Source organism: Eumetopias jubatus, unplaced genomic scaffold (assembly GCF_037043125.1).
Source record: "Eumetopias jubatus isolate StellerSeaLion01/CBP00866 unplaced genomic scaffold, mEumJub1_p1.0 scaffold_9, whole genome shotgun sequence".
Taxonomy (NCBI): domain Eukaryota; kingdom Metazoa; phylum Chordata; class Mammalia; order Carnivora; family Otariidae; genus Eumetopias; species Eumetopias jubatus.
In genome coordinates, this window is record NW_028274815.1 from 1308644 (window position 1) to 1335032 (window position 26389).

Below are 26389 nucleotides of genomic sequence, written 5' to 3' on the forward strand. Positions count from 1 at the left end.
TGGGACCCGCATGAGCTCGCAGCCCTCCACCAGACCCCGGGGCCAGGCTGCCCTTCTCTGGGGAATTTTAGCTCTCTTCCTAACACAGTGGCCACAGGGCGTTAGGGCCTGCTGTGTCCTGGGAAGAAAGCAGCTCATCTGCAGCAACAAGCGGCCCTCTTTGCAGCACTGTTCGCAGACGGCCTCCCACTAAAGCGTGCGCGGGCAGAACCCGGGCGGCCAGTGGCCACGGTGCGCCAGCGCGTTCTGCCGCTGAACAGCTGATGTCAGCAGGCGGGCAGGATGCGAGATGAAGGGGGACAAGGAGCAAAAGGAAGGGGGACCACGCGCCCCGAGGCCAACCGCTGGTGCGTCCCGGGGCCGGCGCATGCGGCTAAAATTGAGGGCTTCAAAAACTGTTACCTGAGTTCTCAGTTTAATCATGTCGGCCTCCATCTGGGAGTTGGACTCATTGAGCTCCTTGATTTCTTCATCTAACTGTTTGATTTCTTCATCGTTTTCTATGCCTGCACGGGTGACAGGACTGTGTTAAAGCTATCAAACGTGAAGACGGAGTTAGAATTTTGACTTTTCTTTGTTCTTTTTGTATTTGGAACTGAATCTGCTGGACAAATATACTCTTGGATTAAAAAAAAAACAGTGACAGTTCATGTGTCCGTCCATCCCTCCGGCCACCCTCCTCGCGATCACAGCGCCTAAACTGCGGAGAAAATCAGCCGAGCACACGCAACCCCCTGCACTGCGCGCTGGAGTGCCGTCTCAGCCCACCAGAGCTGCCGCTACCACCCGACCCAGCCCAGAGCAGCTCCGTCCTGGCGGTGGGTGACCTGCTTCAGCCCATCACCTGACTCCTTGGTCTGTTCCCTGTCTGTCTGTCTCTTTCTCCGCCGCCACTGGGGGGACGTGCCAGGCTGTGCAGACGCACCCTCGCCAGGCCCAGCACCACTGCCCACAGGTGACCAAACCCCTGAGGCCTGGAGTGCTCAGGGCCACCTCCCGCCCCCACCGCAAGGGAGCCCCGTGGTGGTGGAGGCAGGTTTCAGGGGTCTTCTGAAGGGCTCTCCGCACGGAGGACATTTAACTGATGCAAACAACTCCTCCCTTTGAATGCAGAAAATGCACCTCCACTGACAAGAGCAGGATGGTGGCAGCCTTGTGTGTGCCCTGGGGGCCATACCAGGCGCCTGGGCTGTTTGCTGGCAGTGGGACATGCCAGGGAGGGAACGATCCAGACCCTTCGTCGTTCTGGCTGTTGGGTCTCATGCGGCTGAGTGTACTTGGGGAAGAAGAGCAGGACGCCTGCAGATGCCATCACCTTTGACAACCCGGGACACGGGTCACAGGGCACAGCAGGGGCTGCTTATGCAAAACCATGTGGATGGCACGGAGCCCAGGCCTCGGGGGTCCCAGGGCAGACGCCCTTTATGGGTCTGCAGACAGAAGGGGTGAGGCCACCTGGGAGGGAAGGCCCAAGACACGGAGGGACACTGCAGAGGCCCCGTGAGCTGGTCCCTCCTCCGGAATCTCTTCCCACAGACCCGCCTGGGGACATGTGGATCGGAGCCTGCCGCCCCCCGCCCCCCGCACCCACAGGGACCGGCTGGGGCTCGCTGACCCCAAGCCTGGGTCCTGCAGCCCTGGCCCCACCGCAGAGGCCCTGGGCGCATGTCCCTGGCCCTTGTGCCCCGGGTCTAGAGCAACTCTGGTCGCCATCAGATGCATCTCCGGAAGCAGTTCACGGCTCCCAGGAAACCCTTCCAGCGACGAGGTGTACCCTTTCTCAGGGGCGGGCTGTTACATTGTCCCCCTTTCCACATGAGACCAGACATCTGTGGCAACTTTCACAATTAGGAGTGCAGCTGAGTGAGTTCCTGCACATGATACGTTGCACGCAGGAGACTCGTCCCAGGAAGTGGCCACCGTAATTATCGGAATGCCCGAGGCCTAAGCATCCTGATTTGTAAGCCCTTTAACCCCTAACCCGGGCTCACCACGTGTTCCTTTAAGTTGCAACCAGCCCAAGCTCGGAGGACATCTCCCGTGTGCACGGGGCCGTGGCGGCCTCCACGCGACGGCCCCTCCATGCCTGGGGCTGTGCTTTGTTCCGAGGGAATTTCTGCTCAGATTTCTTCATGTCATATTTCTTCAGTGTTTCAGGTGTGAGCAATCTTAGAGCTTCTCTCTTCGCAGCCGTGCGTGATAGTTCCCACGGAACACAGAGCTGCATCAGCGCGAGGGGCCGTCTCGGGTTCTGGAAGCACGGGCAGATTTCCTATTCTCTCCCACCCCCGAGGCCTGGTGTCTCTCCAGTGTCACACTACTTTGAAAGACACCGTTATGCCCTCAGAAGCACTCTTCTCCGGGCCCCTGCAGTGGGGGGACTGTCTCTCCCCAGGGTCCCTCCCAGGGTTGTGTGTGAATGCACTGCTCAGAGGAAAAGCAATCAATAAACAAAAGAACAGGTTTCTTATATCCATTAGATAAGAATTCTAATTTTTTATGTATGTATGGTGGCTTAAAGTGTCAAAGAGTAGACCTGCTGCGTTTTGAGGAGGTAACCACCACGGTGGATCCCGCACCGGACGGCTGGTGCAGCTCCTTTCCGGGACCGTCATTGGATCGGGACATTGATTTTGGTCACTTCCTGACAGCGCAGGTGATAAATGCTCTGTGCACATGCCTGTTCCCAACATCAAGATAGCATGTTTCCACTAAGAATGTATGAGTGGAATTATGAACGAAACAACTCGTTTCGGGACAGGCTGTTTGGAGATCACCACGTAATCATAAAGCCCAGAGAACTGTGGGGGAAATAGTGGGGCTAAGGGTTGCAATGAAATCATCTTAAGTGCCTTGTTAGACATGCTCTATCCATGGTAGCTGATATAAAGTGAAGCACATAGAACAGCCTGAAACGTCAACATGTCCTGGCCCTGGAATCTGGCAGATGCAAGCTTAGAAGTTGGATAAAGTTCTGAGAAGAGCACGTGGCTCCCCAGAATATGGCTGAAATCTTGGAGGTCCATTTAACTGATCTGGATTTTTACAAAAGAGCGTCCAACAAAGACTACTTTCTATTTAACTTTCATGGGAACCAACACGTAAGCAGAGGCAGAGATCACACAACCTGGGATCGATATTTCCCAAAGGCTGGGTGCATTTCTGAACCGCCCTGGTGTGGGTTTGAGAAGTCGGGGGGTTACAGCCTGGGATCTGAAACATGATGGACCTGGGATCTAAATCCATGTCTTTCCACTTAAGAGTTTTGTGATGAGTAATTTTCTTAGTCCTTCTAAACCTCCAATTCCACACTGCAAAGTGTCCCTCCCTGACACAGAGGTAGGAAGAGATAAGTAAATCTACGTAAGACACCTGACTCAGTGGGACTTGCCAAGCCGCGGCTAGAAAAGACTGTCGAAGATCAGGAGTTGCCTCAGAAGCCAGAGGCCCCCGAGCATCCATGGGCTCCGTGCTTACCTGCCTGAAAAGTGCCACGGGATGGTTTTGTCCTGCTAACTCAGTGCTGCGAGCTGACAAATCATTAAAAGGAAGAGAAAGAGCAAAAATATGGTATGTGGTCTAGCACTATGGGCCTCATTTTTTGTTGAATTAAAGAATTAAAAAGAATTTCTTTTTATAAGTCTTAAAGTCGTCCTCTAAATTTCTTATTCTACATTTTAATATATATATATATATATATATAAATCCAAAATTGTATGCTGCAGAGTGCCTTAAATATATGTCCATCAAAACCTGGACCAAAATGTTCAGCTCGTAAGATTTACGGGAGATGTCCACTACATAAACCAACCGGCTGATCACGCGTCATCACCAAACCAGTCTGCAGTTCAGATCAACTTCCTGAGAGGTCATTTTAAGTCCAGTGAAACTACAGCAAGGGTTGCTGTGGTGGCCTTCCCATCTCTGATTTTCCCTCTGGGAGTGTGCTGAACGGATGGCCCGTGAGCATCGAGGCTCTGCCTCCAGGAAACAGGAGCAGGCTGCCCGCCGTGTCTCCCCATGAGGCGCTCTCGCCCGGCCCGCCGGCACTCCGGGCTGCACCCTCAGAGCCCAGCTGTCCGGGTGCCCTCTTGGGTGCCAGCAAGCACTTCGGCCCAACTCTGAGCGGCCTTTCTCCCGTGAAGGTGGGGTGAGCAGCACACCATGAGGGGCAGGGAGACGGACGGACCCTCAGTCCCCTGGGTTCAGGAGAGAGTCAGGAGGAATTTGAGTGTCTGGGAACGAATTTCCTTAAAGCCACGTATGTGCGCCTGCCCCTAGGACACCCCGAGGGCCCCAGGGCTCGGCACAAGGCCCACTCCTGGAGAGGGGAGAGCACCGGACCTGGGAGTGCAGACCAGGGTGCAGCGGGGATGGGGGACTGCACCCCGGGAAGCCAGTGTCCTTGGACTGCTTGTTGATGCCTGTGTCTCAGGGCGACACCTGCAACCCCCCGCGGCGCCCTCCCCTCAAGGGCGGCTAAGCGAGAGCTAAACGTTTGTACTACATGCTGCAGGTGAGACTGCTTGCCGGCGCAGGGGCCCGACAGAGGGTCGCCTGCAGCTCCTTGTGCAACAGAAGTCACAGCCCTTCCCTCAGCTTCCAGTCTTCTATGATAATAGAGGAAAGAAAAAGGAGGGCTTATCTCATTTCCTTCTGGGCAAAAACCAACAAAAACCCACCACAGAGCCAGGGACAGCCGGGCTGCCGGTGGCGATGCGGGCGGGTGGGCAGGGAAGGCAGGCAGCCACGGTCATGTCTCCGCACATCGGCCGCTCTGGAGCTCATTCAGTGGGAGAGAACTCACAGTGACCTTGTGTGGGAACGGATGAGAGCGGACTCTTCTCCAAAAGCCTGAAGAATGAGATCGAGGAGGAGGGAGGGAAGGGCAGACCCGGGGCTTCAGGGCTTCAAGGTCACTTAGAATAGGGCTTCAAGGTCACTTAGAACAGGGCTTCAAGGTCACTTAGAACACAGCTCCTTTCCGAGCAGGCGCACACTCGAGGGGAGGCCCTGGGAGCCCAGCGCAGGCGCTGCCCCGCCAAGTCAGCCCCAGCCACGCAACAGTGGTCTCCCTGAGGTCTTGGCGCTCCGTGCAGGCCAGGGTGTGGAGGGAGGGAAGCTTCTGGACACGTGTGTTAGGAACGCGTAAAAGCAAGAGGTAAGATTCTACACTCCAGATATTCAAGGAGAGAGCTGGAGCGACGCAGCACCAAAGCCAGATCTTCTGATTCTGAAGAACGGGCAAGGAGTTGCTGAGGAAGCGGGGTGTTCACGCCCTGTCCCCCGAGGAGCAGCAACGCGCTGCCGCTGAGGTAGCCACATGGGGTGCAGGCGATGCCTGACTATCCACGTCCTGTGCCACAGCTGTGGCACGGAACGAAGTGGCCTCCGGGCTTAGTGAGAATGACTCTGGTCTGCACAGATAAGACGTGACAGGCTGCAGCCTGGCCATGGGCCCGTGGAGACCCGCCTGGACCGGCTTCCACGGCTCACTCTGGGCACAGAGCATCCTTACGGCACGCACGTGCTCACCAGAACCCACCGCAGAGAGCTGGGCTCCTGCCCCGACCCCGGAATCAGGCCTCCCCTGTCCAGGTGCAGACCCGGACGCCGTGTGTGGTTCCCCGTGGGACGGAGCTGTCCTGCCCAGACTGCCGCTCATGCTCCCATCCCCGAGAAAGTGCTGGTTCTGCGGGCAGCCATGCCCGGCATGGCCAGAGGACTCTGGGTTCCGCTGTCCCTTGGAAGAGACACGGCCCTTTGTGGTCCTGAGATGCATACGCCCCGTGACTTCCCGCCGACAGAACGGACCCTTGTCCAGGTTTGCGGATCCGCTCGTGTTTCCTTTCCTTTCCTGCTCTGCGCTGGCCACCCAGCTCACAGCTGCCTCCTTCGCTGACGAGTCAGAAGCTGACAAAGCAGACCCACTGGCCCACGGAGTCTTGCTTGGGCACAGGGTTGTCTGGGGGGACAGGCGACACGGGACGTTTTGGAAAGAGTGTCGGGGCAGTTTCTTCCGGGGTGATGAGCGCTGCCCCGCAACGCCCCAAACGAGTGACATGGTGGGCCTGGCGTCTCAGGGAGGCTGCCCCACATGGGGCCTGAGGTTCGGGTGACCGTGTGGGTCCCAGAACGTGTGGGAGGCGGCGCTCGGTCTAACCATGCTCCCTGCCTCCAGCAGCCAGCACCTGTCCAGCAGAAGCTGGAGGCTGGAGCCCATGCCAGCAAGATGCAAACACCATGACCCTCGCCGTCTACCGGTCCGTGGCCAGCCACACATTAAGGACTGTTTAGTGCAGGCCACGCACAGAGGCCCCGAGCTGTTGTCAGGACCTGTCGTGAACGGTCAGGTGACTGGCGGAGGCCGTGGGGCCCTGGTCCACCTGGCCTTCCGCAAGGGGAGGCAGCCTCACGCAGAGCCTCAGCACAGGAGGCTGGGGTCCACGGGGCCAGAGCTGTGGCACATAGCTCCTGGGATGGGTCCAGGGACTTTGCCCAGGCGTGACCCACGTCCTGCAGTGCTCGATGCTCTGAGGAGCCCACAGTGAGGGTAGTGCCTGCCCCGGGCCTCTGCTGCCCCAGCGTCACGGTTGGACCGGCTCCGCGTCAGCCCCCTGCTCACAAGGTCCTCCTGCCCCCCAAGGCCACAGTTTGGTGAGTGGTTGTAGATTACGCTCTGTTCCGTAGTCCCTGGAGTGATGTCCTCCGGAGTCTCCGCCAACCCCGAGTTAGCTGCTCCCCCCGGGCGCCTCTGCTCATTTTCATCGGCCTGTCAGTGTGTACGCTTGTGTTACGTGTATTTCTGCTGGAAGACACCTTCCTGCATGCACAGTGTTGCTTCATGAATTCCGACCTCATGGCCAGTGGCACATGACTTGGCGTGGGCGGGGCTCACCTAACACACCCGTGTCCCCGTGGGTGCCCCACAGCTCTGGTGCAAGGAGCACTCGCCTGCTCCACACGTGGGGGCCTTTCATGCAGAAATCACCAACAAAAGCTCCCCAAATTTGGAAAGTGTCCCCTTTAGGAGACTACGGAAAGGACCCTGTTACAGGACGAGCGTGGCCTCGTCCCCTCAGCCAGCAGACACTTCTCCCACCCTGCCACGTCCCCAGGAACCCCAAAAACACCACGAGTACCGACTTTGGGGTCCCAGAGGGACTCTGGCCACAGTGGGGTTCGAAAGGATGAAGCTGGGCCCCTGGCCCTCCTGGGGGACCCCTGCACTCTGCTCCCCGGGGTGCCCACAGGCACGTGGAGGGAGACGGCGCTTGTGCGTGGTCAGGCCCATCCACTGGGAGGCTGAGCGTGGAGGGGACAGGGGAGCTGTCCTGGACTCGGCCCCTGCAGGAGGGCCTGGGGGCAAAGGCACAATGGGGGGCCGCCAGGTTCTGGGGAGCAAATCACTGAGACCGTCAGGAGTCCCAGCAAGCGGTGATTTTGGTAATGCCCCTCCTCCAAGCAAGTGGACCGGCTTCCTAGACGTGGCCGGAATAATCCCGCCCAGGCTCTCGAAGCACAGGGGCTGCCACTGTCTGGGGCTCCGGCTGGGCAGGATGGCCCGGGGCTGGGGCCGCCCGGGAGGCGTGCTCACCGTTGCTGGCCCGTTGTCGGATAGTCAGCATCTGCTCTCCCGACAGCTTCGCCTTCTTCATGGCTGACGTGGCTCGTGGGCACCCCGACAAGCTGGGGACAAGACACAAGGAGGTATGAGTTACGGGTCTCGGAAGAAGAGCCCCCAGCCCTGCAGCGAGAAGAGTCGGGAGCCTGGCATGTCACTGAGGCATTTTATCAGACTGGCTGCCGGCAATGGGCTTTGTGCCAATGGGAAATGAGCCCGAGCGGCGGACGCGTGTGGCCCGCTCCCCGCACACGAGGGAGGCTGCGTCTGCCTGTGGATCAGGGGCAGTTCCAGGCCGACACACAGTCGGTCGGGGCCTCAGCGGAAGTCACAGCAGCCGGGCTCCAGGCCGGAGTGGACATGCCCCTCACCGCATGCCTCCTGGAGCCGCTTGGGGTTTTCTATGGAGCGACTATCTGGAAACTTCCTTACTGTGTAAAGTGTCAAACTTACACAAGGCCTGAATTAAGATTTGCTTTTAAACATACAGATGTAGAAAGATCGAATAATGAGCTCAGCCCAGGTTCAACGGTTCTGTCTCACGGCACTTCCGTCTCCCCCTGCCCCGTCCTGCCTCCAGTAGATTACTGGGGGGTGGCAGCAGGTGTAAAAACAGAACCCCAATTTCACGACCTCACTTGAAGGTTTAAAACTCGTTTGCCGCTGACATCAAATGAGCGGCCTCTTTGCAAACTTCCCCACCGCCCCTGATGTTGCTAACACTGGTCCTCTCTGGGTGCACACGCTCTGCACCTGGAAATGGGTCCACGCGCCTGACCACTGTCTTCTCAGGACGGCTCCCCTCCCTCCCCTTTCGTTCTGTGTATGCATGGAGGACGATTCTGTGTCCCGAGCACCTTCTGTGGCCCCGAGCCTGGGCTGCATCACACCCGCCCCTGGGGGGCTCACCCCTCACACTCCCCGGCCACCATCTGAGGGCACCCACAGGGGGCCCCCAGCCCTCGTGACATGAAAACTGTACATTTGCACACGGCTGTATGTCCAGTATTACATGTATATTTACATCACACATGCGTTTCAACCGTAATTCGGAGCCAGATGGCCTCTGTTCACAGCCTGGCGATGATTTTGGGGGCTGATCTGTACCTGTGCCCATCCAACACCCAACGCCAGTGTGCATTACACGGTTGTTAGCAATAACTAGAATTGTCTACGTTAACGTAAGGATGCTTTCCAAGTATCTTCACACAGATTTTCTCACAGTTCACACCGATGTCCACGTTGTCTTTGATGAGCCGTCGGTGAGGGGTCTGTACTTGGTGGCCACACAGAGGATCCGGGAGATGCTGAGTCATCCGTCGCTCTTCCCGGACCATGCTGCTGTGAACCGTGTCTGCAGGTGGTGTTTTAGATTGACAGGCGTGAGTCCCCAGGGACTCTCTGGTCCCTCTCCTCCTCCTCCGCCCACCTCCAGCGTCTTCTCAGGACCCTGCGCCCGATGTCCACAGGTGCAGTTTGCTGGTGTCTGTGTCTGCCCCCCGGCCCCGCTGTTACAAAGCAGGCCCGGCCCGTCTCCAGTCCCCGGGTCTCGGGAGGGCACCCGGTGGAGCCGGCCAGTTTGCATCCTGGTTGTCTTTCCCTATCTGCGCTCGTCGGGGCTGTTTCTCAGGGGCCGTCTCCTTGCCAGCCCAGTCCAGAGGCTCCCGTACACTCGGCATCTCCCCGCCCGATCCTCCTGTCCTGAGAAGTTAGGGACGCCACAGAGCGTGGGCGCACAGCAGAGAAGGGGAGGGATCAGTGAGGCGAAGCCGGCGGAGCAGACGCACCCGGGTCCTCCTGTGGGACCTACCGTGCTGGCCCCAGACCTGAGCACAGCAGCGGCCCCTGAGCACCGTTTAAACACGACTCCCAGAGCCGCGGATGTGCAGAACCCGGTTTGATCTTCCCTCGCTTCTCTCAGTTTGCAGGTATCGAAAGGGCCAGCTAGGGATGCAGACGATGGTGTCATTGCAGGAGCTGTCCCCTGAAGCTGGGACACTGAATCAGGGCACAGACGGGCCCACGGAGTGACGTGCTTCGTTCAAGCACGCCAGCCTGCGCACAGGGACTGCACGGTCCACCTGGGTCCAACATGGAAGCGTCCCCTGGCCCTGACCTGGGTGCAGGGCGGGTCTGTGTGCATCCAGTGGCGGCTTGCACTGACCTCGAGTCCTGGTGTGCTGGCTCCTGGGGCCCCGGATGGCGGGAGGACTCAGGGAAATGTCCCACATCTGTCCCCTTCCAGGAGTGGACCCCGAGCACTCAGTATGGTTCCCTCGGAGACCCAGTGGCCCTTGTGGAAACTCCTCTAATCGAAACTGCATTGCTCCAAGTGGGGGTTTGGAGAGTTGCAGAATCTTAGTTCTGGTCCCTCTGGGCACCAAATAGCTAACCGGTGGCCCCTCAGCTTGCAGCCCTGAGACATCCAGCTGCAGCGGCAGCACCAGCACGGCCAGTGTGGGGTCCAGGCAGGTGCTTCAGAGGGAGAGAGGGAGGCAGACGTTTGATCGGGACACCGGCCCCACAGGGACCTCCTTCAGGAGAATCCATCAGCTGAAAAGAGCTTTGTAAGTGGACGTTTCCGGGATGTGTGGTTATAAAGACATAGAGGCAGGGAGGCTCGTCCATTCAAGGGACACAGGCTGGCTTGCGAGCAAACTGGCACGTGCAGTCCGGAGGCTGTTCGCCGCCCGGGGAGCAGCTGGGGCAGAATGTTTAGAGACGCAGGACTCCGACGGATCGTGCAAGATGGTGCCTGTGGCTCAGCACCTCGCCTGGAGGGACACTCCCGGGGCAAACAGCCTACTTCAAGCCAAGTTTCACCACCTCAATACCGTATTTTACTTTTTCCGGCCTCACCTTGCTATCAGGACCCTCTTACGATGTAACTTCTCACTTGCGAAAGAGGAGATCCAGTGGGTGCCCCTGGGCCCGCAGCACAGACACCTGCTAACGCTCTGGGTTACAGCCCCACCGGCTTCTGCCAGCCCGCTCATGAGGACAAGGCTTGGCGTGGGTGGCCGGACGCTGATGCCGAGGGTGTGGGACGCCTGCACTGGGCTTGCTTCCTGGCACTCCAGGGTCTCAAGATGCCCAGCCCAGGATGTGTGGGGAGAGGGCAGACGCTGGCACGGTGCCCTGGGGAAGGCCGGCCGCCCTGGCCGGGGGGTCACCTGGCAGGAGGGTCATCAAGAGGGAGGGTCACCCAGTGGGAGGGTGGCCTGGGGACAGTGTCCTGGGCCCCGGCCCCCAGCCCCCACACAGCGCCCGAGGAGGGCTTCTTGCCCTGGCTCTGCTGCTCTCTGGGGGACCCTTGTCCAGCACGTGCCCTGTCACGAGCACCCTGGTTCCTCGATGGCGCCTTCTCAAAGCTCATCCCCTGGAGGCGGAAGCTGCGGACCGAGCCCTGGAGCCCTCAGCGCCTGTGCCCGGGGACGCCTCCCCTGCCCTCTCCGCGCTGATTCTCCTTCCTCTGCTCCTCTCTTCTCCCACCTGCTGCAGGCTCCTGTTAGCCGGCTCGAAAGCCCCACGGTTCTTCCAGTTTTTTTTTTTAATTGTCTTCTTTTCTCATTTTATAATTTGAGAGAGATTTCCTCAACTTTACACTCTAACCTTCTAACTGAACTTTTTATTTCGCTTGTCTTTGTTTCAAAGAGATCTTTGTTGTTCTCTTGATTTTTCTTGGATTATGAAGAGAGGAAGTCATACTCTTCCGTTTATTCTCCTTTTCTATTGGATGACAAATTAAAAAAATTTCTCTTTCCAGAAATGTCAGTTTTCTCCGAGCTTTTCTTTCCTTTTTGAAGGCTGTTTTGCTTTCTGCCATGTTACTTAGTGCTTCCCTTAAATGGCTGGTCATCTCCCGAGTATCTCCTGCTGAGGCCTGTTTCGGGGGCCTGCAGATTTCTGGGGGGGGCTCTGCTCCTGTCTGGAGGTCGTGGGGGACGCACGCAGGCCGAGGCCGTGGTCACAGCAGCTTGGGAACCAGAGGCGGAGGGCCTCGCCCTGCACTGGGCATTCCTGCCTCCCAACCCCTGGGGTCCCCAGCGTGGAGCGCCCTTTCCGCTGGGCGAGGGGGGCAGGGGGCCGGACATCTGGAGCCCCACTCTTCCCACAGAGACTTCCACTTCCTGCTCTGTTTCCGAGGCTGCCCTGAATCCTGCCGCAGGGTCCTGGGGCGCACACGCCGCGTGCTCACGCCTGGCTTCCACCCCCCGTGCGTCCATCGGGCACCACTGTTCGTCTGTCCCCGCAGAGCTGGACCCGAGCCCTGCGTCCCCCAGCACCTCAGCTCCCGTGACGCCATGCAGGTGAGGGAACACTCTTTGCTTTCTTCATTTTCATTATTTTTATTTCATGGATTTATAAAAGGAGAGCAGGCCATTTCAGTAGAGTTTTGAGATCGGTGGAGATAAATGCGTTTTCAGGCTGCGGACGGGGATTCCCAGAGAGATGGCTGCCACCACCGGGCCCGTAGTCTGCACCGAAGGTGCTCTCCTCTCCGCTTCCTGTGGGCCAGGGTGGCAGGAGCCCAGCTGCTCCTCAACCTCAAGGAGGACTCTGGCGTGACGCGACCTGGGCGGCCAGCGCCTGGGTGAGGTGAGGCCCCAGGAGGACTCTCGGTCCAGGGGACAGACGGAACCTCGATTGGGCGCCTGAGAGTCAGCGGCCCTGGCCCCTCATCAGCAACAGGAGCCCCCGAGAGGAAGCTCTGAGCGCCCGGTGGTGGAGCGGCGGGCGGGGGCAGGGTCTGCCAGTCACAAGCCGCCACTCGGCCTGGCCCCTGCGTACCTGACAGGGAACCTGAACCTGGTTGAGCCCCTGAGCCCCTGCTTGGGTTTTGTGCTGAGGAAGCTCATCCTGACAGACACTGAGGACTCGGTTTCTCTTTTTGTCTCTCCTTCTGCTTGCAAGCTAAATTCCGCGTCTTTCATTGCCGTGGGTCGGTTGTCCCCCCGAGAAGACGCGTTGACGTCCCAGTGCCCAGAGCCTGTGAGGAGGACCCTTTTGGAAAGGGGGGCTCTCTGCGATGGGAGCAGGCTGAGAAGGAGGGACGCGGACCCAGCGACCTCGGCCGCAGGGATGGCACTCAGGACTCCCAGCCTCGCGCGTGGGGCGGCCACACCGGCGCGGGGCGGCTGCAGGCCGGAGCCCGTCTGCCCCGAGGGTCCGCGATGGCCGGCCCACTGCTGGCAGCGACAGGCCAGAGGGCAAGGGGTGCGGGGGGCTCAGGAGAGAGCGCGAACCTCCTCCCCAGGGCCCCGGGGCACCCACGGGCCGTGAGCCCTGAGTGCGGTGCCGGGCAGCCAGCCGGCGCCGGCGCGGTCTTCCCATTTCCTCGAGACCGTGTTGAACTCGCAGCTCCTGCTGCCTCAGCAAACATGCTGGAGCGAACATCAGGAAAAGGCTTCTGGGTCTCACAGGCGAGGTGTTTTGGAGATGCCGAATCCCAGCATCAGCAAGGACCGCATAGGTCTGTGGGTGCGGACGAAGACCTCAGGGCCAGATGGAGGAGGGAGAGGGAGGGCCCAGGACGGCTGAGATGGGGGTGTGCCCGGAGACCCCAGGACACAGTGGTGTCCGGCAGAGGCGGGAGCCGAAGAGGATGCAGAGGGAAGAGTCCGTGAGCCAGCCCGGCACTCCGTCCCAGGGGATCCGGCGCCTTTGCCCAGGACGGCACCATGCGGACCCCTGGGAGGAAGCGAGCGGGGCGTGGGGGGCACGGTGGGGCGCGGACACCTCAGGGGCTGCCCCCCGCCCGGAAGTACACCCTCGGACAGGGCAGGCATCAGAGGCTGCACTGCAGGCTAAGTTCTCGTCTTAGGGCGGAGGGAGGGCAGAAATCAGCCCAGTCACAGGAAACACGCGGGCTTGTGCATGACACAATCACATTTTAAAAATTGCTGTATTCCTGGGGCGCCTGGGTGGCTCAGTCAGTTAAGCGTCTGCCTTCGGCTCAGGTCATGATCCCGGGGTCCTGGGATCCAGCCCCACATCGGGCTCCCTGCTCCGCGGGGAGTCTGCTTCTCCCTCTTCTTCTGCCTCCCCTGGCCCCACTCAATCTCTCTCTTGAATAAATAAATATATATTTTAAAAAATTGCTGTATTCCTGAAAACCTATGATTTGCTTATAAATTGAGGGTGGTGTCTTGCTGATCAGAACTGATGGGATGAGAAGGTCTGCAGTGCAGGACCTCACGCTCTGAGGTCTCGGTGCTGTGTGTGCGTGTGTGTGAGTGTGTGAGTGTGTGTGTGTGTGTGTGTGTGTGTGCGCGTGTTCAGTTTCTTATCTGTTTACTGGAAATAAAAATGAGCTTGTTTGTATTATTAATTTTTTGGCTTGTTCATTGTTCTACCCCGTACAATTGTAACAGGCTACGTTTCTCGAGGCAGAGACTGTGTAAACATTTTTATTTCTCTAAAGACCCTAGCACGAAATAACACGCTTGTGGCTCTGGAGTTCCTGCCCTGTGCCGCACCGTGGCGACCCTCCCTGGGTGAGGGGTGCGTCCAGCACATGATTGCTCCTGTGTCCAGGGGATGCTGCGTACAACGCAGTCCTGGACACGGGGGAGCGTCTCCTGCTGCCTCAGGTAGTTGGCGGCCATGTGGCGATGGGGCCTTCTGCACCGAGAGCCCCTGGCCAACAGCCAGTGCAAACATGGGGCCTCAGTCCTGGAGCCTCAAGGACCTGAATTCCTCCAAGACCCCGAATGAGTTTGAGGCGGACGGTGAGCTCCAGGAGGGGACACCTTGCTTTCAGCCTGCTGAGACCCCAGCAGAGGCCCACCTCGGCCAGGCCACGCACGAGCAGAGGTAGAAGCCAGGCGTGGTGGTGTAAGCCGTGGGCTTGCGGTACTTTGTGCACAAGCCTCCACAGCCACCGGATGCTTGTCGGCCCCCGAGGACAGAAAGATGAGGTGGGGGTGTGACATGGGCCCAGGAGGAAAGCTCCTGTGGCGGTGAGACCAGGCCACCAGGCCGGGGTCCCCTCACCTCCCCCAGCAAAGCCTGAACTGCAGGCTCCTGCGTCCTCAGGCCAAGGGTGAGCAGATGCGACCTTCACCTTCCAGCTTTCATGGGGCCTTTGGGGGTCGCAGTTCGAAGCAGATGTTGGATTTCTCCCTCCCAAACGTTTCCCATCAAATATTGAAACATGGAGATTAAAATGCAGGGTCACACACTGAGGGGCTTTCAGAGGCAGTGGTCAGCACTGGGCCGTGCAGAGGGGACTGGCCCCACGGGGCACGTCTGGACCAGGCCTGTTGGCAGCCACCTGCAAAGGGTGGTGCATTCAAATGCCCCGAAGGTTTTCCCAAGAAGTGAGGGAATCGCTAAGGCCAACTGCCCCCGGAAACAGCTCTGAGGATGAGCAGGGACCTGTGGGGCAGTGAGTGCTCAGGACTCAGAGCCCAATTTCATCCTGGACGCTCTCCTTCTGGGGCGGCGTGTTGGAGGAGGGTGTGTGGGTGGCTCTGGTCGAGGGCACGGGCCTCGCAGCCCCATGTGCATCCCCCACAAAGGAGAACTATTTCCTCAGCAAGATCTCGCTGTATCCCCTCTTCCTGGGGAGTTCTAGTCCTGCACAAAGAACGGTCCCTGTGAGGGAGGAAACTGCCTGCCAGGCCTCCTCTGGCAACAAGACGAATCTGGGGCCAGCAAACAGCGCATGAACAAAGCACGGAGACATCTTCCCCGCAGATGGGCCACCTGGTGAGATGACCAAAGGGTGGCCCAAGGGGTTGTGGGGGCCTGGCTATCTTCCCAGAAACAGGCGCCCAGCAAATCTCCATCCAGCATGCTCTCTGGCCCTGGATGCGCATCTTCTCCATCCCCTTCCAGCACAGCAACTCCTTCTGGAGGGGGGCCACCCGAGCCCTCCACCCCTCCTCCTCGGGGAAAGAAATCTAGAAGCCCTCTCTTCTTGGGTTGTAAAGGGAAGCACGACGCGTTCGATCTGCTTTCGTGACACAGAAAACCACCGCTGGTCTGGGGAGCTCCGGCCATGACCTCCAGTTTCCTCCGCCTCTTGGAGCCGTCAGCGAAGCCAGAGGAGAGAGCTCAGAGAGGGTGGGAAGGGTGAGGGACCAGGGGCTGCACAGAGTCCAGAGGGAGGGTTCCTGAGGCGACAAGGCCCCGGGTTCACCCACTGCTTGGATCACAGTTGGTAGAGCCACGGATTCCCCGAAGCTGTGGAATTTGGATTTGTCATCAGAGGCCTTGAGTACAGAGCCCCCGGAAGCTCCTCGGGCATGCCCTGTGCATCGTGTGGCCTTGCAGGGAGGAGCAAGGTGTCCGCTGTGAGAGGACTCACTGCAGAGGCGATGTCTCCGTGGTGGGCCGAGGGCAGGGCTGTCCCTCTGGCGAGGTCGGTGGGGGCGGGGGAGGTCTGCCCCGCTCTGCTTCCCCTCCGCCTGGAGAAGAGCAGGTGACCCCCCAGGAGGCCCAAGGGACGCCTAGCAGGCCAGGCTCGGTGCCGCCCCAAGTCCCTGTACAGGGAGCACCCCGGGCTGGGGCCTGCAGGTGGACAACAGGTGGTCCATGTGTGACGGGCTTTTCTCCTCACGGGCCGTGTGCCCAGGGCAGAGCGCGTTGCCTTCTTGGCGTTGGTTGTCTGATCTAAAATCGGGATCATACAGGTCTCAGGGTGCTGTGGCTCAGTGATTATGTATGTGTTTGTAAAAGACTATGGCTTCTCAACGTCCGACGGAAGCAGGATAGCATAGGGCTTTCCTCTTCTTCTTGGGCCCACGAAGACTTCATCTCCCCCACATCCCAAAGGTGGACTACATCTCCCAGCACCCCCTGCAAAGACTACATCTCCCAGCACCCCTTGCATTTGGTGCTGCTGAGCCCTGGGTCTACCCGTGGGGCTGAAGGGAAGCAAGTGGTAGGTGCTCCTCCAGAGCACTGCGTGAGCTGATTGATTATAAAATAACTCACGGAGTAAATACTCAGGACGGGGGCTTATTTTAACGCAATTCTCTCGGCAAGTATCAAGCAAAATAAACATTCGGGAAAAGGCTCTCTCCCTGTTTGTGATGAACTGTAAGGAACCTGAAAATAAAATAAATCAGGTTTCGGGTCTGGGTGGAAAGTGTAAGAGGGTCTAGGCATGACCTTTTTGAAAAAACTTCACGTTGGTCAAGCCCAGTGAAAGATAAGACGAGTTCTAAGATTGCTTATTAAGAGTTAGTTCTAAGATTATTTATTACTTTTCCAGGGTTAGCATTAGGGACTTTGATTTTGTGGGCCCTTCCTAATCTTACTGGAAGCGCGGTAAGATGGATGGGAGAGACGTGCCCCGCCTGCTCACTCCCACACAAAGAAGCAGGTGCAAGAGCTAAGGACACCGCCTCCCCCCTCTCGGCCTGCATGTGCCTCCGGCACCTGTTCCCCACACTGGGCAGGGGGCTCTGGGCTCAGGGGGACTCTGGTGGAGCACTCCCCCTCTGTCCTGCCCTTCCACCTAAGGCCTCTGGCGCCTGGGCTGTGGTCTGGAGCCTGCTGCCTCGGGACTTTTCCCACCTGGTGAAACATTGCCTATTCGGATGAGGCCAGGCTCTGCACCGAATGAACACACCCCTCCTTCCTATTTTCACTGATGTGTGGCAGCATTTCTTAAATGCCGGTATGTGGGGCCCAAGCAAGGTGCTGTGGGTGTGGGGGGCCAGGGAATGGTCCCATGGATAGAAACCTTTGCAGGGCAGACCCTGCTGTTACTCGGTGGTGGGGCACGAAGGGCAGGGACCGCTGGGCTGGGAGAGGGAAGTGGGCCTTGTGTCACCGGGTCCGTAAATACGCTGAAGGTTGAGGGGCGGCCGCACAGCTCAGAGGAGGGGCCTGGAAGGCAGGAGGCAGGCCGCCCAGGTGTGAGTCCTGCTCCGTCACTTACACACTCCCTGCAGGCAGGTCACCCGTCTGGCCTGAGTTCTAGTCTTTAACTGGGCAGACGATGGTGCCTGTGTCTCTGGGCTCCCACGAAGACTCCGAGGGTTAACCCAGGAAGGTGCCTGCAATGCTGCTGGGCACACGGGGAGCCCCACACATGCTGGAGGATGAGGAGGCCTTTTCAGGGCAGAGGGGGAGGCAGAGAGGGAGGTGAGGGGTGTGAAGACGAGGAGGGGGTGGCGTTCAGCCACGGGCTGGGAGGGAAGGGTGTCCCAGAGACGCAGCCAGGTCGAGGGACCGGCGGGGGCGGGCTGGCCGTGGGGCGCCCCGTCAGCCGGACTCTCCCAGCTCCTGCCCGTCCCTGCCCCCCACACCCACTTTCAGTGGCCCTCGTGACCCAGTGCCCGGTGTTTCCCCAGGGCTGCGCCAGGATGCCGCCTGCTTAGCTTTCTCGCACGCCGTTGGCTGTCCCCCAGAGGCAGCTGCTGGATGGTCACTGGGTCCTGAGGGCCCTCCTGCTGCCCGCCCGCTGCCCACTGACCCCCTCTCCGTGGCAGCTTCTCCTCGGGCCCACCTGCCCTGAGCCCCGGCCCAGGCTCTGACCTCCCCCGAGCTCTGCCCACCCGTCCGCCGGCTCTTCAGTGTCTTTCTGTCCCCGGCTTTTCCCTTTTTGATAATAGGCCGTTTCTCTCTTCCTGAGGCTGCGCCCCCACCCGAGCCCTTGGGGGATACTGCCCCCCACCCCGCGTCTCTTCTACCTCCAGCCACAACCCCGCTCGCCCCCCTGACACCTGCCCTCTGGCCTCTGGCCTCTCCCAGGCCGGTTTGGGTCACTGGGTCTCCTTGCCTCGCGGTCCCCAACTGGGTTTTCTGGAACCCTCTGCACAGCCCCCGGGAGGCGCGTGTGGCAACTGGATAGCCCACTGCTGCTACTTTGGGGGACCGCGCTCGTTCTGCTCATGGCCAGCCTTCGAAGTGAGGATGGGGAGCAGCCCGGGTGGGGAGGCTCAGTCGTTCCCAAAGACTCGACAAGCATCCCTTGGGCCTGGAGGGCATGAGCTATAACAATGTGCCAAATAATCAGAAAGCAAGGAGCTCTACGAATGTTAGAGACACATCCCAAAAGAAATTTGTCTGATTTATATGAGAAAGTATCTCGTTTTGAATGACTCATTTTTCATCTTAAACACTGTTTTTTCAGGAAGACTCAGGCCATCCTAAAGATAAAACGAGACATTGTCCATGTCCTGTACAGCGGCCCTGCTCAGGACACGGACTGGAGCCCCAAGAGTGTGGCCCCCAGCCTTGAAGGAACAAAATAAATGAAACGGTTTCACAGCACCTGGGGATGGTGGGCACGCAGAGCTCCGTGGCTCCGACTGTCTTTGTCCCCGCCGCCCCCGTGGTCGTGGCCTCCCTGAGGAAGAAACTGGGGGCAGTGGCTCCGCGGCCCCGAAGCCCCAGACCTATGCTCCGGCTTCGTCTGCTGTTTACATCCTGGCACCGTTAGACACCACCCTTTCCCGCCCGAGGAGCCACCACAGTTTGGGGGAAAGGGGACTAACGGGACATTTCTGTGTCCGTTGGGTCTTTCATTCTGATTCTAAACCTGCTGTTTTCGCAGCACAGGGGAAGAGGAAGAATCCCGCGTCTTAGCACACCAACAGGGTCTTCCCAGGGCCCCTCCGAACCGAGGCCTTAAGGTTTGGGAGGACCACGGCCCGTCGCTCCCCACGGCGGGGCCACAGCCTCCAGGAGACAATGTCTGCACCCCTGGCCAGGCTTTTGCCGGGAGGACTGTTCTCACACCATCCGGGAATCATGGTTTGCCCGCCCAACAGCATAAATGAAAACAACAGGATGTGGTTCAGCCTTATAAGGAGGGACATTTGGACACCTGCCACATAGGGGGACACGGTGCTCAGTGAGGTGAGCAGAGGCAGAAGGACAAACTGCATGATCCCACTCATCGGAGGTCCCTGGAGGACTCCAACGTGTAGAAGCAGAAAGTGGATGGTGGGCGCCAGGCGCTGGAGGGGCGGGGTGGGGGTGAGGGTTTACAGGGACAGGGCATCAGTTTGGGAAGATGGCAAAGTTCTGGAGATGGATGGTGGGGACACTGCATGGCACCACGAGTGACCTCAATGTCACTGAGCTGCACACCCCAAAATAGTTAAGGTGGGAAGATGTGTTTTTTACTACAATGGAAGCAAAATGCCGTCGGTTCTGCTCACAGTGCTGTTCATCCCCTTTCCCCACGTGCCCCTGGCCTGTTTTCCTTCACGCGCAGTCACCCGACACCTGTGGGCTCAGAGCCCTTGCCCACAGGCACAGTGAGGTAGCCATTCACAGCGTTCTGATTCAACTTTAGAGTCAGAGAAAACTTCCGGTCTGTGTAGCCACCACGGCAGGAGCCCTGACTTGAATGCCCTCTGACCTCCCTGCAATGTCCCCCTCCCAGGCCCCATGCAGGCAGGAGTGTGGGGCTGAGACCAGAGCCTCAGCTCATCCAGCAGAGCTGGTGGCCCTCATGCGGGGCAGGCGTCATGGGTCACGTCTGGGGACCTCGTGGCTTCGGCAGGGGCCTGGGCCAAAGAGGCAGGCGGCAAACCCTGGGGCTTGGGGCCAGTGTCTGTACACCAGGACCGGGGCTGTACCAGTACGAGCGGTGTGGTCCGTTCGAGCACAGAGACAGAAAGGGCGCTGTTCACGCCCAGAGTACGTGCGCCTGTGTGGGGCTGCATGGGCCCCTCTGTTCGCGGGGGACACCGGGGCCTTGAGTCGTTGCTGAGAAATCAGGTCGGGGAAAGGCATTCATGTTTCCGCTTTAGGCTCCCTGATTCCATCTGAATTCTCTACCTGAGCAGGAATTTCTTTAACAATTAAAAATCAACCTTCCTCTTGAGGAACATCTCAAGGCTCATTCTGTACTCCTGAAACTCCCGTGACTCCGGGTTTACAAACTGACATAGGTTCATTCTGTGCTGGACCTGGCTTTACTGCGTTTCTCCTTCCAGCCTGGTTTCCACGAAGCTGGGGACACCATGCCCGGTTAACCTACTCCATTGGCCTCTGTGATTTGTCTACACTGCCTACCCTAACCCATCCACGGGGACCCACTGAGCGCTCTTTGACTCAACGGATAGGCCTCTTCTGCTAAGATAATCAAACTGCATATATTTCTTCTAAAAGTAAGGGAGTAAAAGTTAATGGGGTGATTGGCTCTTCTGGAAATGTCCTGATGCATTTTTGGCCCAGGCATGCAGCATGAGGCCCCTGTGCCAAATACCATCCTCCTTCCCTGCGTGCAGCCTGCCCACCATCTTTAGCCCAAAGGATTAAACCTACAGATACTCGTGTGTGTGCAGAATTCCAGCCTGTTTCTCTCTGTGGATCCTGATCCAAGACTTCTGAAAGCCTCTGTCCTGACCCAGGATAGGAAGGAGATTTGCTTCTCAAACACGCTCAAGGGTTTTCCTCTCTTCGCCGGGGAAGGTCATGAGTTTGGAAGCAGTGTTCCACCTTCTCTTTCTAAATGGGGGTGTCAAGTTAGGCCGTGACGGACACTGCTGGCGGGGCTGCCCGGGCCCGGTGCCAGGACAGGGGGCCACTCACCTCCGGTGTGTGAGGAAGCTGCCGCTGACGTGCCCTGACCCGTCACAGCCCGGCGTGGGACATGACATGCCCTCCGTCTTGACCGACTTCCAGGAGAACTGCGAGCCATTGAGGTACCCGTCCTTCTGTCTCTTGGCGGCCAAGGGGCACCCCGACGCGCTTCGATGGGAGGCGTACTTCCCGGTTATGTGGCCCTGGCCGTCACATCCGGGAACGGGACATCTGGGGAGCAGAAGAGACACACTCTGGGGTCTTGGCGCCATATACCTGGTGGCCTCTCCAGCAAGGTCAAAATAACCTGGCTCAAAGAAAAACCATCACGCTCTGCTCCAGCAAAGACAAAGACAGAGGAAAATCTCTGAAAGTACCACCTAGCGGCGAATCGAGGGACCTCCTGTTGTGGGAATGCCGGGTCAGCTGTCTATGGAGGGGGCTGTTTGGGGCAGTGTCTGCTCTTGGTGAACAATGTTGCACACCAGCATGGGAAAAAGAATCCGTGTCTTGTAGCAAGTGAGGTGCAGGTGTCTGTTTAAAAGACACCACTTTTGGACAGAATCACAGTTTTTATGGTAGAAGAATGCAAAGTCAAGGAGAAATTGCAGGATTATTTTTTATGATTTTATAAACCCATGGTTTTCTCAAGAGCTAGAAAACATTTGTTTGCTTGGCCGTGTTCTCCACAGGCCATCAAACAGCCTCCAGCCAGAGAGTATCTGAAGCAGGGGAGATAGTATTTCATAAAGTCTGGCTAGTGCAGGTACATGGTACACCATCGGTACATTTTGGGGGAATAAAAGGGGAAAATCGTTGGTGGGAGCTAAAGGTCAATGGTAGGCGAATCCCTGCTTCTGAAACCTCCCCCCGTGGGTACCTCCTGAGGGGCCAAGGACACATAACCGCAACCACCTACGGTAATCTCAAAGAAGGTGGGTGTGATTCAATCAGGGCCCCTCACAGGCCCCAGACTGGTGGGTTTTGCATTTTCTTTTTAATGGCAAAGTTTACATTCTACAAAATTTATAGTGCCCATTTACTTTGTTAAGGTTTATTTTAATACTTTTTATTTTAATTAATTTTTATTTCATTTTAATCAAACAATTTTCTCCAAAGACACTGAGATCAACATTTCAGGAAGACAGTGCCAGGTTTATCTTAGGGATCTTTGGGACCTGGGTTCTGGGCATCAGTTTGGGGCAAATGGCTGGGTGGACGGCCAGGCTGAGGGGCTTGCCCGTGTGCTGGAAGCCCCAGGCACCCACTCTCACGGCCTGCCTGAGAGCAAGGCAGACAGCAGCTACACAATTCTCAAAAGCCGGAATGTCGGCCAATGTTGGCTTTTCGGTGTTAGAGCTGATACCTTCGTAGACATTTGTGGATCTGCCTTTCTCAGTCAGCGAACTGCTTTTCCCAACCAGGGCTAGAGGGAAGCGTCCGGGGTCCACCCAGGGCTAGAGGGAAGCGTCCGGGGTCCACCCAGGGCTAGAGGGAAGCGTCTTGGGGTCCATCCCCCAGGGCTAGAGGGAAGCATCCGGGGTCCCGTTACTAAGAGCGTCAGATGGTGGAGAGTCCCTGGCTACACCACCTGCTATTTAGATGGTGCATTCGGTGGCCAGCAAGGGGGCTCTGGGTGCAGATTCTGGATCTGGCCTTGGGGTGACTGATGTCCCTTCCTCCCCGTTGATCCTGCCGGAAGCCCGCCCTGCACCTGTACCTGATGGGCTCCTGGTCTTCTTTGTCTTCCTTGCTCTGTGCTATCCTGATGCCGCTTTTCTTTGCTCTTGGGCAACCTGAAAGACTAGAGAAGGGACAGGGCTTTAGGAGACATCTGCTCTGCCGGCGCCCGCTGGCTTCCTTCCCGCAGTGGCTGCTCGGACCCCGCTTTCTGCAGAAGCCGGAGCTTCTCCCCGCGAACACAAACTCTGGGAGGAGCGTCCTTCTGGGGGCAGCCCCTCTGCGTGGAGAGAGGCTGGGTGCCTGGCTGAGAGAGGATGGGCGGCCAGGCGCAGAGAAGGGGCCGCTTGGAGGAAGAGAACAGGCACTCCCTGGGTCTCTCTTGGTGACCCGTTTTCCCCAGCCCTGCCCTCCGGAGGGAACATGGTATAGATTTCAGTGTGTCTGCAGAAGGTACAGAGGAATTGTCAAAATTTTGGAAATAGAAGCTCACATTTACCTATAGGAAAATGTCCAGCTGGACAGAAAAGTACTCACGTATGTAGGGCGTGCGCCCAGCCTGACAATAGGCTCTTACGGGAGGGTCATACACAAGAATATGTAGAATAAAGGGGATTCCTTGCAAAGAACGGAAGAACCAGAAACTAGGCCTTTTACTGAGACACTCAGGACACGTGGCCTCGGGCCCGGGGCAGACGCGTGGCAGTGGCCCAGGCGGGGCTCGGGCCGCCGTTCCTGCTGGGCCCGGGCTCGCGGTGCGTCCTTCCCGGGTCAGGCCTGGCTCCGTCCCTAGCACGCGGGTTCTCAGGTGCAGGTGCGGCTCCACCCGTGGGAGGCCTGTCCCCGGCACCCTGTGTCCTCCGCCTTTTTCCTTCTTTGGGAGGCCACTGGGCTCCTCTGCGGTGAGAAGCAGCGCCCGCAGTCAGAGGGCGGCCGTGGGGGCCTGGGCGCTGGGCTGCGGCTTCGGGCACCCAGGCCGGCCCTTCCTGTCTCCAACGGCATGAGCTCCCACCCCCCTCACACCTGTCTCCTTCGGCAGGGGCACGGGAAAGACCAGGTATGCCTGCATTCTCTCTCTCCAGCTACCTTCACCCCCGCCGACTCCGTCTGGAGGTAAAACCTAGGAAAGTGGGGGTCCTCCTGCCCCACCTCTGACTGCTCAGCAGCTGCCCTCACCGCGGTCTGGCTCCTCATCTCTGCCTGGAAAAGTGCTCTTGCCCAGGTCACCGTGACCTGAAGCCAGCGGGCGCTCCTGGCCCAGGGCAGGGGACCACCCGCAGCCCCTGGGACGCTCCTCTGGAGCCTGGTGCAGCCCCGGCATCTGCGCGTCCAGGTCCTGCCTGCCCTGGGCCCCTGACCGTGCTTACGCTCCTTGTGCCCCTCCCTTCCGTCCTTGCTACAGCCACGGGCCCAGCGTGTCCGTCTTTGAAATCGGCCACGTTCTCCCTCTGAGACACTGCATTAGACCAGGCCGGCGCTCACGGGAGCTGCACTCAGGCTCTCTGTTGAAGACCTTCCAGTGGCTCACCGCCAAATTCCTCCACATGCACACGAGGCTCCCGGGGCCCGGCCCTGCCACCAGTGTCTGTCCCCACGGCCCCCGCCCCCACTCCATCCGTCTGCTCGCAGGCACATCGTCCCAGACGTCTTCCTGGGTGGGGGGGGTGTCCCTGCTGACCGCCAGGCCTGGGAGCCCAGGGAGCCCTGTCCCTTGGGTGATGTGCGCTGTGCTCGACGCTGTCCACTTACGTAGCACGTACCACTAAAGCCACAAGCTCTGAGCCGTGTGCTCATTCACCTTTGTCCAGGCCGTTCTCGCAGCGGGGACTCTGTGCGCCCTTGGCCCCTGCCGGCTGGGTGGGGAGACCTGCAGACAACCCCCGCTGTGCCAGCCACCACCACTTCCGGTCCGGGCTCCAATCGCCTCCTGGATGAACCCGTCACCTCCGAGCCACGGTTTTGGATCCGGGAATCCCGGGTGACATTTGTATCGTACTCTACACGATGACATCTCCTACATAGATGTCCCATGGTTCCATGCTGCTGATGCGGGGGCTTGTGGCGTGTCTGAGTCTTGATCTGAGATCTCATGGATTTTGGAAACACCACCAACACTTTCAGAACCCCTGCCCTCTGTGGGTGGGGGCAAGGCTGGGGTGGGGTGCGTGGGCAGCGTCCAGGTGGGCACTTAGGGAGCGCCGTGTGGGGGCTTGCCGTGGTGGACAGAGAGGCGCTGTGTCCCTGACGCTCTGGCTGAAGAGATACGCGCCCGTGTGGGGATCGACAGCCACGCTGAGCAGGCCCGAGGAGTGTCCTTGTTGTGCCTGGGACCCTGGACCCACCTGGAGAGACCCTGGACCCCTCCTTTTGCTGCCGACTCAGGCCCTGGCGACCTGTCTGCGTCAGGCAGGCATGGCCTGGGGAGCCTGGCACGTGGACGTGCCCCAGGGAGTCAGGCCTCGACTGGCGGCAATGTGGTTGCCGTGTGGTTTCCTCCATGAGATCAGGGCAAAGAGAACAGTCTCGTAGCACCGCAAGACTAGAGAGGCAAAGTGTTCAGTAACCCCCGTGTGCCTGTAGCAGGTGCTCAGCAGACACTGTCTTTGTCATGAGGGGACATCCTGGAACCCTCTGTGTGCGGCTGCTCTCTGAGCCTGCGAGGCGGTCCTGGGGTGTCTGAGGCACACGCAGGCTTTTGGAAAAAGCACAGATGCAGCTTCATGCTTGGGGACACCTCCTGGCCTTGGGGTCTCTTGCCCTGCGTGAGTGATGACGTGTCAGGGGGGTGAGGGGCCCTCGGGAGCCCAGGAGGCAGGACCACGCTGGGCAGCTGGGGAAGGACCGGCTCAAGAAAAGATCCTTGTTGTCGTTGTGGACAAGGGCTGTGGCCTGTGTACAGCTCCTGCCGTGGTTGGACACAAGTGACCAGCAACTGTTCACGTTTTGACACTGGAAGTTCTGGCCATGTGAGCACTCAGACATTTCTTTTCAAGATAAATTAAAATAAAGAGTAGCATAGAATGGACTTGAGTTTTTATACTTAATTGGAGTTTTTAATTGAATTGAATTTACTCTAAAGCAGCCATGTTGCTCTGGCAGGTAACTGCAGGTGGTGACAATCTCTGCATCGCCGCAAAGTGGCAGGCTCTGCCCGGCCCCATCAACCGCCTCAGCGCGACAAGGCTGCTCCTGACCCTGGGGGTGGTCCTGGCGAGCACTTGGTGATGTCTGGAGACTTCTTGGGTTGCCACGAGCGGTGGAGATGGTGCTGCTGGGTCTGGTGGGTAGAGCCCAGAGGTTTCTTGATGCCCCACAGCAGAGCACCGTCCGACCCCGAGTGTCAGCAGCACCCAGGTGGACAGCCCAGGCGGAGAGGGGGAGTGTGAAGAATCCTCCCATGACCCCACGATTCAGTTCTCCCGTGGGCACTCTGAGTCTGTGCGTGCCCCAGCCCGGAGCTGCCGAAACCTGCTTGCACCGTGAGCACAGAAGTGAGAGGCTCCCAGGAGGATTCCCGTGAGGAAGCAACCCGCCACGGGAGCTGTGTCCCTTGTCCGAACCGTGTTAGCAGCCAGTGAGCGCCCCCTG

General features: G+C 58.7%; 1 protein-coding gene across 6 annotated transcripts in view; it reads right to left on the reverse strand.

The window, feature by feature from the left end:
• MYT1L (myelin transcription factor 1 like) overlaps window positions 1-26389 on the reverse strand; it is a 136824-nt gene that overhangs the window by 4520 nt on the left and 105915 nt on the right. For 3 of the 6 annotated variants that reach the window (XM_028099522.2, XM_028099520.1, XM_028099519.1), the window contains exons 15-18: window positions 22842-22925; window positions 21131-21352; window positions 7598-7689; window positions 403-506 (exon numbers count right to left, since the gene is read on the reverse strand). In XM_028099522.2, coding sequence (XP_027955323.1) covers window positions 403-506; window positions 7598-7689; window positions 21131-21352; window positions 22842-22925 — 502 coding nt within the window. Of the gene's footprint in view, window positions 1-396; window positions 507-7597; window positions 7690-21130; window positions 21353-22841; window positions 22926-26389 lie in introns of all 6 variants that reach the window. The other 3 variants (XM_028099521.1, XM_088026154.1, XM_088026155.1) reach the window with 1 other exon arrangement.